The following is a 21,236-nucleotide window of genomic DNA, read 5'->3' on the forward strand; positions in this document are numbered from 1 at the left end:
GGTCCCCCCATGGTCAGTGATGTTAGTGGAAAATGTCCAGGTAGTGGTACTAGAACTGTTCTCCCCTGAAAAGCCAGTGAGAATGCTGTTTCATGAAGAGAGATAGCAGTCCAGGGAGAGATCAGATGCTTACGTGGAGCAGGAAAAGCTGCTATATATAGCGACTGATCCACTCATCAGAAACAGCCCCCTAAAACCCTAACTTTAATTGGGATGAGTTTAAGGAACCATTAGTATAAGATTTCTCAGTGGGTATACGAATGTGTTTGGGAGGTGGAGCAGCAGAACTTCCACTCTGAGCTATTATGCAGGGATTAGAGATGGTTATGAAATTGGGCAGCAGGTCTAAGGGAACAAGGAAAAGGAAGAAAGGTAGCTGTGGTTATCTTTACTAATAGTGGGCAAAAGAAAGATTTTAAGGGACAGAAGGGTAACCAGGAAGGGAAGGAAAGGAAAAAGCCAGCTGATGCCCTCAAGGTACAAGTGTGACATAGACTACTGCATTATGAAAAGAAGGCTGTGATCAGATGGACAGGTGTTTTGGGCTGCTTGAAACACCTGTTGAATGGGGTGTTAGTGAGCTGGTCATGTACCGGGCTTATCAAGAAAAGGCCCACGCATTGTGCTCCATCTGTGTTGGACCCACCACAACTGTAATTAAGGATGGTCCTACTGTGTATCAAATTGAAATTCAGTAAAAGGGGAAAGAAATTAAATTAAAATGGATCCATGCATCACAGTGAAAGGCTTGGAAATGGGGAAACACTTTGAATAACAGTAACTAAATTTTTAGGAAGGTATGAGCCTTGACAGTATCTTCACTTTGTTTTGCAGATTGAGGATGCATTTCCTACAGAACATTCACCAGAGAAAAAGACAAGTTGTTTTTACTTCCATCCTAGTTTGGACTACCATCATCATTGCTTTCAAAGATGAAAAGTGGCCTGGTCTCAGACAAAACATTTCATGGCACACCATCTGGGCCAGGGTTTCCCAAACTTCCTAAATTTCTAGTACTTGTTTTGTTTCATGATAAAGATACCCCAAGGGTCATCTTGCCTGATGGGTGGAAGGTACACAGGCAATCAGGCATGGTCGACCCATGGTCTAAAGTAGGGGTGCACTGATAGAGATTTTGGGGGCCGATACCTATACCTGATATTTAAGAAGCCATATTGGCCAATACCAATCCAATACAGCTGCCATCAGCTAGTTAGTCCGTTGTGATGGAAGGGGAGGGGGAGGGAAGATCAACACCCTCTGTGATGTAGGAGGAGTCAAGAGCAGGTGCTGCCCAGGTGGGGCAGGGGTAGGGTGTGGGAATGAGCTAGGGCTTATGGGGTGGGCAGCTTCCACTGCTGTTTGTATGGCAGGAGGGCAAGGGGGACATGTGCCCCCCCCAGATCTGCGTGGTGCAGGGCGAGCTGCACCTATGGGATGAAGCTGGAGCCAGCACTGTAAGGGCTCTTCTCAGTGGGACCTGGGCTCAAAGTGAGCTCTGGTGGCACTGGGGGGAAGCCGTAGCCACTTCAAATTTCATCTCAGTTCCACTCCCGGCCCCAAACCACCACCTGGCTGAATGCCCCTCCTCCACCCAAGTGCCAGGAAAAGCCGTGGCTGTGCTGGGCTGTAGGCAGCAATGTGGGACTGGGAGTGGAGCTGCAGCAAAATCTGGGGTGGCTGCAGCCTCCTCCCAGTACCACTAAAGCCTACTCTAAGCCTAGCCCCCACCAAGAAAAGCCCCGGCTCCACCCTGCACCTGCAGCTTGCCCCGTGTCACGCAGATCTGGGGGCACAAGCCCCACCACCCTCCTGAGGTGCAAACAGTGGCAGGAGCCACCTTCCCCAATGAACTGGGTCTCCGTCTTGTGCCTCCCCACCTCCTCCCCAACTGAGCAGCACCTGCCCCCTCCCTCAACACGGCGGGCATTGATCTGCCCCCCCACACTGCTTCCCTCCCTCTCCCCTTCTGACTTACCAGCTGGAGGCAGCTCTCCACACTGCCGGCTCTGCTCTGTGCTGCGCTGTGGCTATGCATAGGAGGGCATTTATCGGTCAAATTATTGGCCCCATCAAGCCGATATCCAATATAGACGATTTTCTTTATATCGGTACTTATCCAACATCATACCGATGTATCAGTGCATCTCTAGTCTACAGTTACCTACATGAGAATTTAAGCACAGGATGCTGGCTGAGTGAATGGGATAGTGCCATCAACCAAGGAATTGAGCTGTAGGAGTGTAGTGAAGATAATAGTGACAGTGAATGAAGAAACTGCACTAATCGCCCCCCGTGTTGGATTAACTTTACCCTAAAATGTCAGGAGGCATTACATGTTGGAACAGAAAGCATGGTGCATTTGCCCAACACTTAATATGAATCCACAGTAAGCCCAAACCACCACAACCTGAGCCTAATAACAAGTCATGGTGTTGGATTCTAAAATGGCAAGCTCCCAAGCATGTCCTGTTGGACAAAGGATTTCCACAGTTATGCAATTTAGCAAATGGGATGTCCTAAATTTAAGCCCAACTCTGTTTAAGGAAAGCATTGTTGTAAATGTATTAATAGACCTTGTGGAAAAGCTCACCAGACTCTACAGAATTCTCAGATGCAGGCATGGATAAAATCTGGTATACTCAAAAATACGGTATTTGTAATGATAATGACACCACCTCAAACTCATGGCTAACAAGAGTGCTGAATATCACGTTGACTCCTGATCATGGAGGTCTGTGGATAATTAGTGAACCTGGTGGATATACTGAAGCTTTTTGCATTGTACCTGCTCTCACACCCAATGTTATTGGTAGTCAAGCAGGAACAAGTGCAGGAATTAATCATTGAACCTGTTAGATCTTTAAAGAAAGTTATGTCGTCATTAGACTCCACCAATGTCTCTTTTGTAAAGCCCAGTTGCACTGTGTTTACCCATATGTTGGGGACTGGATGGTTTAGCTGGCTGCAGAGTCAGTACCCACAGCATCAGAGCTCACATGCCAAATGTGATGTTGCCAACGTGTTAGGTGGAGTGGGAGCTGGACTTGGCACCCTTAATTCTATGAATGCAGAGGTTCTAGCTAATAAGCTAGTGGCAGTGTCAACTCAAATGAAAGATTTGGCTGCACTACTAAATTAGTCACTGATTAAGCTGGGCGTGGGCCAGTGGTTCACTGGTAGCCTGTTGCCAGAGTGGGAGAAATCTAGTTCTGTTAAAAGCACTGGGAGTAGCCCAGGAAAATGTGCCCTTGGTCTTGGCATGCATTCAGAGTCAAGGATGGGTCCAAACTATTGTAGCAGCCATAATCCAAGAAGGAGGCAGCTGTACTTTACCAGCTGAAATTCTGAAAATTGTGTGAGATGTTGCTTTATCCCGAGAGCCTCAGCTCATGGCATGGTGGAACTTAGTTAATTTAAACTATCATGAAAGGGACAACATGATTACTGCATATGTTTCAACTCAGGCAGAAGCATAAGTCCAAAAGATTTACCGCATTGTTCCAGTGGATTTAAGACTAAATGGGTCCCTCCTTATCCCCAGTACCTCTAGGAAATGGGTAACACAATATGGAAACCAGTGGAAAACTGAATTTAGAGGAATATGTAGTGGAACAAGTTTTAAGGTTCATGTGTGAGGATCATGCCCTGGACCTGGTGGATACTTGTCTAGATATGATTGTCAGTAGCTGTTACTTTGTATTGATTACTCAACCTGTTCAAAGCAGTTCCTTCATTACATACATCGAGCAAGGATGTATTCGTGTACATGCAATCATTAACTTTTGTAACCATTAATGAAATGTATAATGCAGTGTATAACCAGTCCATAACTAACCATAGTAACTTTTGTAGTTGTAATGTAACCAGTATAAATGGATGTGATTCTATTTTTAAAACTCCAGTGTTTACTGTTCAATTGTTACAGCTCCCAATCCTTTAAAAAAAAAAGCACCGTTCACCGGTTCCTGCCTGGTGGGGGAGGGCCCATCCCTGCTGCCCCCCCGCCCCAGCCCATGCTTCATCAGGGACTCTGCCACAAGCCCCTCAAAGACCTGAGGCTGCTGCAACAGCCAGTGAGTTGGGGCTGCTGCTGGTTTTTTTTTTTTAAAGGTCCGGGAGCTGGGGCAGGCGAGGCAGCCATGTGGGGAGGGCTGGGAAAGTGGACAGGGGTTGGCGGGCTCATGGCAGAGACTCCCACATGGCATGGGGCAGTGGGGGGCAGCGGGGATTGGCTCCCCACTGGCAGCAGTCAGTGAGTGGGGGCTTTTTTTAAAGAGCTGAGAGCTCCCTGCTGCAGCCAGTAGGGACTGCCTGAATCACTGAAGCTCTCCAAATCTTTTCCCAATCGATTCAGAGAGCTTTGAATTGATCTGGTACTTTTAATTGGTCCCCTGATTCTATTTGGATTTGGAGATTCAGCCACCGAATCAGGCCGAATCTCCTCGGAATTGAATCAGCACCTGAGCTTTGCACAGCCCTACCGCTTAGCAATAAGGAAGTTGAAAGACAGAATATGGGTAACAAAGCACTGAGGAGATAGCCACTGTGCAGGGGTGACTGGCAGGAACCTGTGACATAACCAAATACAGAAGTTTGTCAATCACATGGGAAAAAAAGTTGTAATAACTTAAAAATAGCCAAAGAAGCAGCTTAACACTTGGGAAGCTGGAGAAGCAAATAACATCCAGCTACTGCAATTGTACCCCTCAGTGCCATGACAACACCTGGCCAGCAAAGTCATCATGCATACATAATGATACCTTTATATACTGTTTGGAGTTTTTGTGTTGATAAAGTGTTTAATACATTGGATTTGAGATCGGAGTAGTTTCACCGATCAGTTTACTCTGTTCACATTGACCCTTAATCAAAATTAAGTATGACAGAATGGATGATGTATTTTCACCTGATCCATACAAAGTATTTCAAGAGAGTATTAATGCCTGTGTGCAATCACTTTGTTGACTCATATTACTACATATACTATATATCCCATGGTAAACCTTGAAAAGTAGGAACTGTATTTGTATACCAAGGTGAGCCAATGATCCAGTCTTCGTGCGCATGCTCGTGTATGAGACAGAAACACAGGGAGAAAGAGAGACATTGTCAAGAGCTCAACAGCACTTCATTTGCAGAATCTGTGAATAGGTGTGGGAGAAGGGAACAGTTTTAGCTACAGTACAGCTACGTTTCATTATCTCTTTGCAGCTCTGTAGCACAGCCTTTCTTTCTTTATCCATTTTGCTTATTGTAGCACTAATGTAACAAGACCACAAGACAATGATTTGTAATGTCCACTGAACCAGATAAAAAGTACAGACAAGTCACCTAGTCTTTATTTCTAACATACGGTATTTCTAAGCAGTTTAAATACTTCAGCTTTCTCAGCTTCATAGAACAGAGTAGCAAGATCTGAAAAAAGTAAAGTCTTATAGATGCATATCATTATTGTTAAAATAGGATACTTTAGTCGGTGCTTAAAGACACAGTTGGTTGCTTCCTTTGCGTGTAGAAGTGACGGGGGATGGCGGGAGACCCACTGCTACTATAATGTATCTTCTAGTTTAATGCAGCTGCAGCGTATAAATTTTTGGTATCAGTCACACATCACAGGCAAGGAGAACAAACCAGCAGGGCCTGAGACATTATCTGCAGCTCTAATGGGAAGCTGAGAGGTTGAAATAGTAATATGTATTGATATAGGATTTTTTTTCAACTGGAGGCTAGATTAGATGCTGGAACAATATTTATTTTGTCAGCTTCCCTTTTTTACGCCAGTTCAAATCCCTAAACTAGCACTGGGAGTCTGGGAGAAGCTTTTGCTAAACCTTGGCTTAGATGCTGTGTTTATACACACCTTTTTCCCTTTCATTTCTTAGGATGTGCCAGGTTCCAGCAAACATTTTTGTTCTACCTTCCTTGCAGAATCTTGGACTTGATGTTTCACTCTATGTTGATCCAGTGTTGAGTCAGGAACCATGGCATATCTACAGAAGGGATTTTTTCTGATTAAAAAAAAATTACAAGCTTTCATAGGGGCTTAACCTAGAGGTGAGTAAGAACTGAGTGGAAAGCTTCCAAAAATTGTCTCTGAGGTGGCCAGTGTGCTTAATATGGATGAAGAAAACAAAGGCATATTCACAGTTTAGGCTTTATTCAATTTAGAGTAGATAAACTAAGATCAAAAAGGTCCTTTAGCCATTGAAAGTGGTTTATTGTATTCACTTATTCAGCAAAAGAGGTTAATTAATGAAAACTCTAATCATTCTGAAACACTCCCTAATGAGAGTTAAGAGCTAAAAGATTAAAGTCAGCTGGAGAGTTCTCAACTCCCAGGTGCCTCTGAAACACTCCTTGAATTTAAACCTTTGAGGAATTGGGGTAGAGATGGGAGGAAATTATGGAGAGATTGGACAAAGCTGGCTGGAAACTCAGGTCCCTGGGCACAACCTACCTGGATGCAGAGCCAGGCAGGGACTTCTAAAGTAGGTCAGCACAAGCTCTGTGAATCCAGTGTCTCTTGCAGAGCCCCTCCAGAACCACTTAGCTTCTGCAGTCTCCAGTCCAAGGGGTACTTGAGATGATAACCCCAGATTCAGATGCTGAATAGAAAGTTCAGGCTCTGGATTTTGCTCTTTCCTTCCCACCGGCAATGTCCACTAGAACTGGGCACAGGTTGCACAGCTGAAGGAGGAAGTTAAGAGTCTGGGTGGAAGAGAACCAAGAGAATCCCACCCAAAAGAGTACTCAAACACCAACAGACTCTCCCCATGCCTAAAGAGGGGTATTTGTTCCCACAAGCTTGTAAAGAGCAATTTCCCCAACTATTTACCTGGTCTACTAAAACTTATCACTTGAGACCCACATCTTCAAAAGTGTGTAATGAGATAGGGATGTTGGTCTAAGGACATAGGCAGACCGGGTTCTTTGGGTAGGTGTGATATCTTTTATTAGACCAACTAAATAGTTGAAAAGATTGTTCTTTGCAAGATTTGGGGCACAAACACCCTTTTTCTGGCATAGGGAGAGTCTGTTGGTGTGCTCTCCTGGGGAGAATAGAAGCCCAAGAAGCCTTGTAATGAGGCAGGATGTTTTAAATTCTGGGAGCTCAGTCTGAGATATCCAAAAGGGGTCTGTAATACCCAGAAGAGGACATACTGACAGTAGGACTTTCAAAATACCACACAAAATAGCTAAGTGGCCAAGCCAATAAGTTTTGGAGATTTCTTAAAAGGTCCCAGTCTCAGATTCATTCATGGCGGAGACCTAAACTCTGGAGGGTAAAAAGTGCATGTTTATAAAGGTGCCGTCCAATGATTTCTAAGTTAGTATCAGAGCTAGAAACAGAACCCTGGAGTCCTGCTTCAAGTGACCTGCTGTTTAATAGTGGGCAGCACCACTTGCAACTGGAACTGTGTGAGGTTTGTTCATTACCAATGCAAATTTGAGTCCCCGCTCAAATCAATGTAGGCTTTATTGGGCATACCTACACCTGCGCTTTCATGTGCATTAGGCTATTTTAATGCACATTAAAGCATCGCAAAAACCCCTGTGCTCTTTAGCTAATGCACATTAAAATAGGCTAATGCACATTTTTCTAGTACTTCACAGTGGAGGTAGTACATTCAATGCACATTACCTAAATCACATTAATTAAAGTGTAGCTGCACCCATTACTAAGAGCAAATACAGGAATGAACACACAATGCTGAATGGCTCTGCAGAAGGCAGTTTGCAGACTGACAATGTCATGAGTAGGGCAAATAACACAATGGGGCAAGGGACAACAATGATCCCACATCTGTATTCAAGTTCTGTATTTCAGTGGGTTTACTGAGATCATTTCTCTGTTATCCTAGCAGGCAGGAAAGAAATCATCTGAAGGCTAGTTTGTGAAATGACAATTAACAATGGTCACTTGATATTTCAAGCAGAAATATATTATGATATTTCCTTTACAGTGACTTAAACCTGTCAGATATCATTACCAAAGTGGCAGTATTATGTTGTAGATACTCAGTAAACCATATGCAAGACAGTAGTTTCCAGGCATCGTAAGAAAGCATTGTATAACTAATGCAAAGACCAAAAGAGAATGCAACAAGTCAAATGTAAGCTCCTGACCTAGGCACCATAAATATAATAATACTAAGTCAAGTCCTAGATACTGAACCAGTGACTGGGAGTGTAGTTAACAAACCCTGACATAGCAGGGATAATGAACCATGAGTCACTTTTTAGACAAATAATCTATGTCATCTGTGAGGAAGAATCTCCTCTGATTCATTCTTCTGATATTTCAACATCCTAACAAAGCTCTGTAATCCTTTGACAGTGTTATGCCATTTGTAATTAATTCACGGCAATAAACAGAACTTTACTCGGTACAAATATGTGGGAAAGGCGCCCATTTGATTTCAAATGCGTGCCCAGAAATGTAGTTAGCTACAGATGTGAAGACTGCTAATAACAATAGGATTTGATGGCACTATCTGCTTTGCAGACAACATCAGCAAGTATGGGTTTGGAGAAGTTGTAGCATTTCATCAGATGTCTTAGCGTGAATTGATTAGATTTCTTATGCTGGGGACTGTGATTGATATTTTGTCTCTAACAGAGCCAGCTGATGTTAACATTTCAGCTGATGCATAGACTGAGAGACTTCACTGACATTAATAACTTCTTGAAGTTAGAAACAACATTCCTTTTTTTTTTCCTGCAGAGGGCTGCGTGGAAAAATTAATCTAGACTGAGATTACATTATGAAATCTATAATTTTTTATTAAAGAAGCACCTGTCATTAAACTAGTAGTCCATGCACTCTGAATTAATTTGCCAAGTTTCATATTATCCCACAGTTTAGCATTAATACTAACAAATGTAATTTGAAATAAATGGAAAACTCCTTTCTCATCCATGTCCAAATAGTGTTGGTTAAAATATTGCAATAAATGAGTGCTGGACTAAATCTGATTATGGTGATGGTGTGTAGATTTATAGAGATAACAGGCAAACTGCCTGTAAGCCCCTAGCAAATGCTGCACATGAAAATGATTAATCCAATTCTCATTTATTTTCAGAGTGCTCATATGTCTAACTCCAAAGTCATTGTAATTTTCCTCAGCAATCTTACCCAAAGGAAAAACTAGTTAGACGTGATGAGGAAGGTGATGCTGACTATTATCACTGCATTGTATTTATATTATCATATGGCCAACAAACCTGACTCATAGACCAGCAATTTGTCAGGCTACATGCTGAGCAAGCACATACTGGAAAGACTGACCCTACCCCAGCACCAAGGAGCCAATTCTCCGAAGCCCTGTGGAGCTCCCTTAGTGATGGCAGGGAATGAATGCAAAGGGCTGCCTGCATGGATTGTTTTATTTTTAAGGCAATATAATGTACATGTTGCTGAGATCCCAGTCTAGCATTCACAAGAGATCCTCATCATGAACCGAACTCATCAGTGAAGTGTGGCAAGTTTACAACACTTGAATACTTTGGGTAAACAATTCACCGTGAACAATTTAATAAAGGAGTTATCCCCTTTCTCTGTTCATAAATTATCCATGGCCTCTTACCTGTTTGTGCACTTTTTACCAATATGCTTAAGGAATATTACAGCCCATGATTTGCTTGTGTAACTATTAAAGTATTTATAAGTTGGTAGATCTGGCCTCCCAAGTCAAGCAACGTTCTTGTTATTCCCAAGCTCACAGAGAACGCTAGAGATGGCCACCAAAGACAAGCCATGAACACTTGTGCAAAGACACATTAATGTGGATACCCAGGGATACCTTTCAAACAAAAAATCACTGGTATGCATTTCTGTATAGAACAAATAAGAGAAGTCATGAAGAGAAACGACTCTTATTCCATCAAAGCATTGTGTCTATTTCTTTATCTGTATGTGGCCTACCAGATCAAATTGTACCAAAATAACCTTGATGTCCAGTTTGCATGAGAAATAAATGTTACTGCAAGGCAGAAAACAATGATTAGATGAACATTAGCAGACAATGCCGAATGCTACAGTACTACAAAAAGCTACACCTAAATTAAGTAAAGAACACTGGGGGGAACCCACTCATTTTTCCCCCTGCAGTCACCATAGCTAGAAGGTATGTATACTATTTGCAGATCATCCAATAATAATATGCCACAGAAATACACTGATTATTACTGCACTTTTCTGAGATGGTGAAGATTTGTACGCCATACAGAGTCTGCATCTGCAGTGCAAATATAGCAGCTACACAGTATATAAGGGTGTATGATTAGCAAAATGCGAAAAGGACTAGGAATGAATGGACAGCAAAAACTCTTTAGTGGGATAAAAAAAACACTCCCGCCCCACAAAGCCTGGATACTTTCACCCCAATTTTTTAAGTTTATCAAACCAGGCTCCAAACCTTATTAGGATTCTCTTTCTTAACGTTTCCATCCAGTACTTTCTTTTGCTGGGCAGGTCAGAAGTACCGCAAGAATGCTCCCCTCCAAAACCCAGCAGTGAAAATTAACTAGAAAGCATGTACAAGCACTTAAATAAATTATTTTAAAAACATAAGGAAGGTTTCATCTGAGTTAAAGACTATAATTTAGGCCAGTTTGCCTTTTATCCAGAGCTATGCAACTACCCTGTCTGAAAATTACCTCAATACTTAAAAACAATGTAAAGACGCAGCCACTCACTGCACCTTCTTAGCACTGTGGTACTGGCCCATGTGGGCATCTCATTAATGATGAACAGCATACAGAAAAAAAACTGCTGCCCTTCCCAACACGATCTTCACTCTGACTTGTCCCATGTCACGAGTTCCAAACACACCCCTACAAACAGACAGAAAATACCTGAATTGTCTTTTGGCGCTGTAGCATCCCTCTCATCACTACTGCGGATGGAATGAGGCTCTGTTGTGCTAATCCTGCCAGGGTTGTTCTTGTGTGTTTTACTCCCTGGCCCAGGTGATGCTGTGAACCCTTTAAACTGTACAGTCGTGGAAGTGGTAGTAGTAGTGGTGGTTGCCACAGTAGTTGTTCTTGTTTGTAAAGTGGCAGTGGTGGTGGTGGTGGTGGTGCCATAATTCCCGGGGAACGTACTGGTTTCTACGGAGTCCTCATCTCCTGTTGGACCCCATATAATTACTTCAGGCAGTGTGGTGGGCCTGCTGTCTCTGTGATCAAAACTGCTTTCTCGGAGGTGCCTTTTCCCCCTTTTCAAATGAGTCTGCTGCTCAGTACTCCTCTTGTTCCCATCTGCAATGGAAGGGGCTGATTTTGCTGCAGTAGAGCGCTGAGACTGCATGCTTTTAGAAAGAAAGCCTGAAAACTGGTCTGTGGTTTTGTGTGGCCTTCGGGAATGATATGTTTGTATTTGCTGATCAGACCATTCAGGATGAAAAGAAGCCTGGTTCCAGAAAGGACTGAGAATACGCAGCTGCTGTCCATTTTTAAAACTCCACAAAGGACTATGGGACAATCTGTGCCGGTGAGACGGCCTCTGCCAGAGCCTAAACCCTTGGCCTTGGGCTACAGATTCACAGGTGGAGAAATCCATGGCTAGTTGAAACATGGCTATTAATATCCAAGCATGGCTTCCTACTGGGCAACCTGACCTGCAGACAAACATTGAATTGTGTTAGCAAAATAGAAAGAAAATGCTTTACATGACAGATTAGAAAACAAGGTTTGTACATCCATTAGCTCAACCTGCCAGAAGCACCTCAACTGAGAGGAAACATCTGATAACCAGTTCAGAAGAAATACAGGGAAAGTCAGCTTAGTAGCTTCATAAGAACATACTGCTACCCTTTCTAACTATTACAGCCCCATTTTTCAGAATGCTGCAGAGTCCCAGGATGCTGATCTCTAGCAATACCAATCCCTGCCATTAGCCATGGCAAAACTGTCATGGATCTGGGAAAGATATTGGTCTGGGGGTGTACCTATGTCATGCTCTGAATAAATGGAGAATGGGTCCTATTATGAACAGTCCTTAGGAGTACAGCCAAGGTGTGTGTATTCCTGACCTCAGCATTCTTCACCGAATTGGATATGAACTAGTAACATGCATAACAGATACACTGCCTGTATTCAAGCTCTTTATTTCAGAATGTATATCTAAGTCAAACAGAGGAGATGCATCTCCATGGCTGGCCAGTTTCATAAGAAAACTTTTGGGTTAATGAGATTTAATTATAAGGAACTATTTGAAGCAGAAAGGGTTTGAATTCACCTAAAAAAACCTATTTGCAATGGCTCAGATCCCTGAGCAGGCATGGGATACCACTTGAGAGATGCTTCTTGGGTGTGCACATGATTAGGGTCAACTCTGTAGCTGTGAAGTATAACCCTTTGCAAGAGAGTAATAGGTCCCTCATCTTTCCCCGTATGGCCAATATGCAGTGTTGTCCAAGAGGCCTTCATTAATGCAGTTGTATTGATTCTTACCCTCAGCTTTAAATATGTGGTTTATCTTTAAAGGCATATCTTTTGAATTTTGCATAGCGCATGCTGGTTTTCCTTACAGAACTGTTTTCCTAATTCAAATAAATATCCTTTCTCTCCTGTCCCTTCTTATTTATCTGGACTCCATGTCTCTTAGAAATAAGCAGACGAGATAAATTAGAAGTCAATAGCAAGAGTCTGCTGAACTCAGACACAGGACAGTGAATCTATGTATAACAAATGTACTTTTCCTGTAACTTGAGGGATGCTTCTAATAAAATGAGACTTTCACTCACGTTCCAGTTTCCCTGCACGCAGCATTCTCACAGCCTCCCAAAGCTGATCTGCCTTTACACCTTAATTAAACCCAACCCCAAACTCACAGAAGCAAAACCGTAAGGCAAGTCACCCAAAGGAAACAAAATGTGGTGCTGCTTCAGAATCTCAGGATGCTGATCTCCAGGAATACCAATCCTTTCTGTCAGCCATGGCAAAATTGTCTTGGAAACATAATGGATACAGGGAAGATGTTAGTCTGGAGATGTACCAGCCTTTATTCAAATTACGAGTCCAATAGCTATGCCAGCCTCACTGTGGCTGCAGTACCAAACAAAAACCCGAGGCAGCACCTGCCATTGAAACAAGCAAAGTTCCTCTCTATGACTTTAAATGAACATAACTTTAAATGAACTTATCAACAATGTTTCACTTCTTTAAACCATCCCTGTTTACATCCTTCTGTCTCTTGTCAAGTGTATCTAGGAAAGTCAACCTTGCAGGTCTTTCCCGTCCCATAGTTCTGGGGTTAGGTGATCCTAAAACAGGGGTCTGTGTTTCCCTTCCATGCGGCACATCTAGTATGCTGTAAAGCATCTTATGAAATGAAACTGAATGCGACACGTCAGCAGAGTGGGCACACTCCAGCCTGCCAATGGTACGTCACAAATGATCAGAACTGGCAGGATCAGAGGCTTAAACTGAGTTCACACCAAATAGGCCAGGGACATGAAATATTTTAAGCAGTTCTACAATTTTTTCTTACGAAAGTATATGGAAGGCAGATGTGTTAGTCAGTAAGTTACAGCCTGAGAGGACCTGTACTCTAGCACTGAATGTGTAACCCACTTACTATTAATCAGGTCGCTTGCACTTCAAAAAGAGCGTCTACTCCCAGAGCGGGTGTGCAGGCCTGACCTGCATGGCTAAGCAATGTGATACGCTGTACATTGCATCATTAAATAACAGTTTGCCTTCCTGCAGAGCACCTTGTGCTAGGGCTTTTTTAAAGGAGCCTGTTCTATTACAGAGAATAAAAGAAAAGCAATGCCATGCACTTTACCTTTAATTAGTCTTTCTCTGTACATAAAATGAATGGCTGTAAATTGCACTGAATTATCACCATATGCTATTTTTATTTTGCTCTAAGATCCTTAGTCTTTTTCTGGCTGGAATCATTGTTTCTTTTTCAATTACTTTCTATTTTGCAAAGTTTTCAGGTTTACCTTTTTCCTTGGTCAAGCTGTTGCTCATTTCACTTACCTGTTAATCAACTTAGCATCATCCTGAGATACATATCTGCTTTTATTAAGGATCATGGAACCAAATCCTAACACCTTAACACTGTTTTTGTTCAGCTTTTCTACAAGGAAAGCTCTCAGTGAAGTCTGCAGGAATTAATGAAAGCTTTAAATGAATAAATGACCTAACCCTACCTTGCATAGTGGCTTGTGAGGTCATTTATGCCTGAACAAAGGACACGAAAAACCCTGCCAGCCTCTTCTGGTAGATGAAAATTTGGATACTCACTTTTTACAGGAGTAAAGGAAAGAAGAATCACTCCCAGACACTGAGACTCAACGTATTTGCAGTTCAAAGACTCTCCTTCCTACCTTGAGTCAGATTTTCCTTCTCTTTTTCCTCAGAGCTGATTGAAATGTTTCATTCAAACCTTTTTTTTCCAAAAATATATTTGGTTTTCTTTTGAAATTTTCCAATTTTTGACCCAAAAACTAAACTGCAAAAAAGCCTGAACCCCTCATGATTTACCATGTCTCCTCCCTTCCTCCTTCCCTTTCTCACTCTTCTCCATTCCCCCTCTATTCCAGCCAAAAAGAAATTATGTTGGTTTTGAACAATACTCAGCTTTGGATTTTTTTCCTCAAATAAAACTCAGTTTTTAACCACCTCTGTGGAATATACCTCCCATTTCTCAGATTTCCATCCCTCTAAGATGTGTTTCCACCCTGGCCCCTGAAATTCAAAAATAACTGCAGATCTTGATTGTGTTCACATATGATTTCTCACATTAACCAAAAGGTGAAAGATAAGCCTGTTAGCCCTTTGAAGACCTGCTGTTCTACTGTTTGCTCCACTGAAAATTTAAGACAGACTTTCCATCCGGATTAAGAAAACAAAACAATATCTGATACAGTGCAGCAGCATCTGATGGTCAAAATATTAGAGCACAAATGGTTTGGAAGATCTGACTGATACCACCTCACAACCTGAGGGTCCACTGGGATTTCAAAGTCACTATGTGAAAAAAGATGCGTTCTCAGCCCTGAAGAGCTCACAAACTAAGTGAAAAGTTGTTCCACCAAATGTTACCAATAAAATTGTAAAGATGGAGAAAAAGGAACAAGGGTCACAAAAAGGAGATGCTGAATCCCATAGCTCAGCCATTGCAAAGTCCAACTCATCCTAATAATTATTTGTGTTGACATAAATAAAACCATGCCTTCTCCTTTAACCATCCCTGGCCAGCTAATTTCTTGTAGGAGTCACATAAGAAGAGGGAAAGTAAGTGTGACATTACAGATAGGCTTAATAAGTCTCCATGCCTAAGGGTGATGGGGAGGGAAGCACAGAGCTGATTGTGGGTGCTCCAAGTTAGCACTGATGGGAAAGCAGAGGGAAGGGCACAATGACAGTGGTTAGACAGGGATAGGCAGAGCAGTGACTAGGAGGAGCATGGATCTGAGGAAGAGGGGAATGGGGAGGGAATGGAGGCGGGGAAGGCATGGTAAGAGCAGCTGTGGCATAGTAGGCAAGGAAGAATACATGGGAGCTTCTGTGTTACATCTCCCTTCCCTGTGGGTAACTGAGTGGTTTTGCAGTGCTCTTAGTTTGATTCAGGTCCAAGTCAAGAGTGATCCTAGTGGTTATCATTTGATGGTTGCTTGGTGAAGTGTGCCAAAGGAATCCCATTGTCTCCTTCCCACATTACAGTCTGATTCATGAGGCTCCAAGAGGCTCTATCAAGAACGTGGCTAAAAGGCTTCAGGACAGCTTGCAGCCTTCTTCATGAAAACTATGAGATGCCTAAAGTCCTGTCTTGATAGGTCATAATGAGGCTGCAGAGGAGAGCAGCTGGTTTATCCTTGCAAAGTTCAAATCTGTTGTTTCACTTGCTGCAGTTTTTTAATGGGATTTTCATCAGAGTTCGTATTCAGAACTCAAATCCACAGCAGGGTCCCCTGCTACATTTTGGAATCATGAATCTACTGTCCCTGCTATGTGAAAGTAACTGTGTTCCTGCACAAAGGACATTTCCTATATGCTGCATGTCAGTGGTTCGGTAGGTAACGCCCACACTCTGCTGGACTGAAGTCAGGAGTTTGGTTTTTCAATGAGAACATTAAATAAAGATTCACCTTAATAATATTCATAGCCCTGCTGTTATTCTAATGGCATGTCAGACTCAATTTCAGTTTTTGTCTAACCCTGTAATACAATTTGAAATTTTTCCTTGCAGGAAAAGAAAGATGCAGTGCACCCTCTGACAGTGTATCCATCTTGAGCAATACATTCTCATGTCACATGCACTCACTCTTTGGCTGCTTCTCAAGAAGGAAACAGGATGCAAATGATGCATTTTTATTAATAGCCTCTGAATGATAGGAAGTAAGCTCAGACCAGCCATAATTTGCTTGTGGCCAAACCTCAGCTGTTGTATTTGATCTTCCCAGTGACAAAACCAAGCCCACCAGTGGTTTTGGATTCACATCCTACAAGAATGTGAGCATTGTTGTATTCCTCCTTCCCTTGTTCACTTGTGATATTATCAAGCTAAAGTAAGAGGGCTGGAATCTTACATAATGTAAACCAGGACAACTATGTAGACTTCAATGGAATTGTGTTGATCTAAACTAACAGAGGATCTGGAATTATATCTTGTTGTTATTCTATTTTAGTAACGTTAGAAAAAGTCCCCAAGCAACTAGCACCAATACAGCCCCCCAAGTTCAGCATTGTTCATCTCTATACTGTATCTAAGCATGCTGTAAGCTGGCTCTGCCCCCCTGCCAATGGGAATGTGGCTGAATACAGTTAGAAAGCACCCAGTGCGGCCAAAAATGCAGGCATATTGAGCACTGCAGCCACTGGTACTGCCTGCAAACATATTGGTACTAACCCAATGAAAAGGAGTACCATTGTATAGATAGGGACATAGCTCAGAACACCCCAAATGGTCTGTAGCCACTTTTGAGGATGTTTCACAGGAATTAACACATGCTGATCCAAATCAACAGGTACAGAGTGCTCATGCCATGGGGAGAAGCCCCCTTATAGACAGAAATCCTCAGATGCAAGCAGGCCCTTGAAATACATGCACAAAAGGCAGGGATCATATCCTCAGATGTCAGTGGATGCTGAGCATTTTGCAGGCACTGCTGCTGTGGCAATAGCTGGCTGCCTGGCATTTGACCCCATCCCAATGTGTGTAACCTAGATAGCTTCTATTTTATAATACTCTGAGTGATGTGAGGTTGGGGAGCTTTATTCTAAAGGACATCCTGATGGCCAGGCAAAAATCACAACTGGCTATCAACCCCCCCTCAAGATGTGGCACTTGGGACTGGCATGTGAAGCCCTATCACTGTGTAGAAGGGGATGTTATGTGACAACCAATTTTCCCTGGGTTTCATGATTGCAGATAAGATAAAACATCTTTCAAAATAAATAGCAATGTGTAGGCGTTCCAGTTGTCTAGGCAACACACTACTCTGCAGTTTAGAGCTGGGAATGGGGATGCCACTGACCAAGAGGAAATTCAATGCCCAGCGCTGAAAAGAAACTTGCTTTGTTTCCAGTGAGTCTGGGTGGTCTGCAAGAAAAGATATTCCTCCCCTTTCCATTCTAGTGAACAGTACATGAGGAAACACAAGCAAGACTCCTGTACATCATTATGTAGGGAAGTGACATCCCCCTTCTAGGAAGATAACAATATTTGCCTACTAGTTAAGAGGCTTGAGAATAAATTAACTGACCAGAAAGGGTACTAAAACACTGGAATAAGTTACCCAGAGGGGACTCTCCATCCTTAGAGGTTTTTAAGACCTGCTTAGACAAAGCTTTGGCTCAGATGATCGAGTTGGGGATGGTCCTGCTTTGAGCAGGGGGTTGGCCTAGATGTGACCTCCTGAGGTCCCTTCCAACCCTGATATTCGATGATTCTATGGTCCTACGATCTGTGGCTTTGGACTTTAGCATTAAACAACTGAATAGCTGTTTATCAGCTTCTTGCAGTGTTACTTCACGGAGGAAGAACTTAATGGTGCTTTGAATATTCTATAGGCTGATTCCTCTAGATAATTAACACCATGCTAATTTCTCCATTCTAAGACCTACCGGCTTCTAGGACCTATATCATCATCATCATCATCATATTCAGTTACACAACAATTGCTACTCATTCCTCTTCAGTTGCACTACCTACCTCTTTCTAAGTGATGCCAGATGGGAACAAGAACAGTTTTTAGTGGAATATCCACAGTAGTTACAAAAAAAAAATGTCCAGTTTACAAAAGTAAGGATTTTTATTTAGCTCCAAAATAATCAGTACCATAATGATACAAATAATGCACCATCCCCTTAATTTGGATCTAAGTCTTGACTTAGGATATACATTCAGAAGAGTAGAATAAGGCTGTTCAGAGGTAGCAGGGCTGGGATACAAAGCAGGGGCATGCAGCAGGTCAAGAATGAGGGGTACCAGGAAAGCTGTATCTCTGCAAAGGGTAGAGATGTTTTAGCCCAGACACAAGGTACCACAGAAGTACCCTGTGCAGATTTTATTTATGTAGCATATGTGGTTTCAGCATATTGTTTCAGCCATCTTAAGGCAATGTCATCACCAGTGTGAAGAGCTTGAAGGCCAGCAGGTAGCACAGTAAATGGAAATGAGTTAACAATGTGGGGCATGGTTTGAACTTGTCCATAAGGGCATTTGTTTTCATTATGAAGGCCCCATTGATATAGGTTTGAGGCACAGTGACCCTGTCCAGTTCAAAAATGGTTGAGAAGTACCTAACAATGGTGTAGCCAGTTCAATCCTGGTTGACTGACTGTAGGATCAGAGATGATGTGGTGATTGACTGGTGCTTGTGCTCACCATTCTTCATGCCATTAAGTAAGGAAAACTCAAAAGATTTTGAAAGGGTGGACCATGTTGGATGTCTTGAGGGGAGCCAAGATATCAGTGAGTGGAATATGTCCCAGTGCACTGGCAGTATAGTATTATCCCAAAGTCTGGCTAGTAAATTTACTTCAGCATTTGTGTGGCAGAGATAAGGGGGAGCAATGTGAATCAGGACTGGTAACCAAACCTAGATGAATGTAGCATGGAGGCATTGGCACTCCAAGTGGAGCCTGCAAGTTTGGTAAGTAGGTTATTCCTTGTTTTGATTTTTCAAGCAGTTTTCTGGAGATGTGATTTATAAATTAAAGTCCAGTCAAGGATGACTCCAAGATAAACTGGGTGGGCTTCAAATTTGAAAGGCTGACTGTTTAAAGTGACAGTGAGTTCACAATTAGCACTAGCCTTATGCAGATGAAAAATACTTGAGACAGTCTTTGAGATATTTGGTTTGAGGCGCCATTTTAGGCAGTACTCTGACATCAGTCTCATGTCTCCATTAAGTGTGAGTTCCACATTTGAAAAGTCATGAGCTTGGGTGGCAAAGGCACTGTCATCAGTGTAAACAAATTTTCATGAGCCAGTCACAGGCAGGGCATTAATGTTACAGGTTGAAAAGGAGAGACGCCAGTACTGATCCCTGAGGGAGGCCATTGGTTTTCTATCTCCAAAAGCTAGTTCAACTGGCCAGGTGGACTCTAACGCATCAACCACGTAGTAATAGTTCAACTAGACAAGTGACCCAATTTGACAGAATTCCTGATATTTTTGCCAGAAGACCAGCATGCCAGACAGTATCATATGCTGATGTTAAATGAAGGAAGACAACACTAGTCTTCAGGTTTTTCTGAAAGCCATTTTCAATGAAGATGGTTAAAGCTAGAACTTGACTGCAAGTGCCCTGGCCACAGAAGCATCCTGCTTGGTCTGGGCTTAGAGCAGAATTAATTACTAGAAAAATACAGGCAGAAATCTTGGAGAACAAGTTGTCAATGCAGCTGGCTGAAATTTGCAGAAGTTCTGTATTTTGATGATTTTTTTTTTCCTCCACAAAATTTAAATGAGAAAAAAATAACAAATGTTTCCATTACATATTTACCATTTTATGGTCAGTGGTAGAGTTGGGCTGGGTTTTGGAGTCTCAAGAAGTTTTATCAAAACATTCAATTCCCATTAGGAAAGGCAAGCAATCCAATGCTGTTTTTATAATTCCCTGCCTCCTCATTCTAGTTTTCAGTCCTTTGCTTTCTTGAGCCCTAAAGTCACCTGCATGATTTAGTGCAAAGAGAGGTTTATTCTCACACTCTAAATCTTACATCTGCAAATATTTACATGTGCTCAATTCTAAGTGCCAAAGCCCTCTCATTTCAGGCAATGGGGTTTCTCAGGTGATTAAAGGTAATCATATACAGAAAGATCTATAAAATAAAGGGCTAACGCAAAACATTAACTACTACCGAGCCACAGCACTGGTGTAACCATACCTGGAAAAGTTTCATTCGAAAAAGAGTGCACATCAGACTGCCTGTGACAAGTTCCCAGAGCAGATGATCTTTCATCTCAAAAAATAGATTGGTTTTCTCTCTAGTTTATAATTAGTCAGAAAATTAAATTATAGTACGTCAAAGGCATTTCTTCTAAGATTAAACACTGTGATAATTTTAAGCCTGTTATCTAGATTTTAATTAGGTTCCTTTGCTTCCTTTTCTTTAAACTAGAGTGCAGACAGGAAGGTGGATTGACGTTTGGAGGGACAGCATGAAGAACTCTGCAAGAACATGGGTGGGGAGAGAGCTGTGTTCCCTACAAGGGCCAGCAACAGAAGCACATGGAGTCCTGGTGTGTAGTGCTCAAACTCCAGCTACCCCCACTGAATCGCATCCTACCGCTGCAGGTACACCCTGAGAGGAAATAACAACCAAGGTCCCTCCTGGGTCTCCCAGAGGGCCCCCAGGCAGCAGGCATACCACTATGGCTGAAGAAGCTATTCCACACTCAGGTTGGGCTCCCCATATGCATCTGGGAAAGCCAGCCCTCAAACATGCCTTTCCCTCCGGACTCAAGAGGTCAGTCAAGGCAAGTAGCCTGCCTGTGACATCAGAGAGCCTGACTGGAGTGTCACACCCATCTCACCATGATGATAAAAGGTTGAAGGGTTGTGTCTAAACAAGATGAACTGGCAACACAACTCAGAAGCTTGGGTCTGCTTGCAAATAACTATCAGCAGTGTAGATGGCCTAGGACAGATAGAACAGGTATATCAGCCAGGAAGGCCAACTGCACCTTGTCACGCATCCACAGATGCATCTCGAGCAGGTCCAAAGAGGTGATCCTCCCCCTCTATGCGGCACTGGTCAGGCCG

At 42.6% G+C, this 21,236-nt stretch overlaps 1 protein-coding gene across 1 annotated transcript in view; it reads right to left on the bottom strand.

Annotated features, from left to right (window-relative positions):
• AJAP1 (adherens junctions associated protein 1) overlaps positions 1–11,621 on the bottom strand; it is an 81,981-nt gene extending 70,360 nt beyond the window's left edge. Inside the window, exon 1 of the mRNA XM_019541188.1 lies at positions 10,861–11,621. Coding sequence (XP_019396733.1) covers positions 10,861–11,581 — 721 coding nt within the window. The 5' untranslated portion in view covers positions 11,582–11,621. The remainder of the gene's footprint in view (positions 1–10,860) is intronic.
• Between the last annotated feature and the right edge of the window lie 9,615 nt (positions 11,622–21,236).

This window comes from Crocodylus porosus, unplaced genomic scaffold (assembly GCF_001723895.1).
Source record: "Crocodylus porosus isolate Cpor-Errol unplaced genomic scaffold, CroPor_comp1, whole genome shotgun sequence".
NCBI classification, from domain to species: Eukaryota; Metazoa; Chordata; order Crocodylia; family Crocodylidae; genus Crocodylus; species Crocodylus porosus.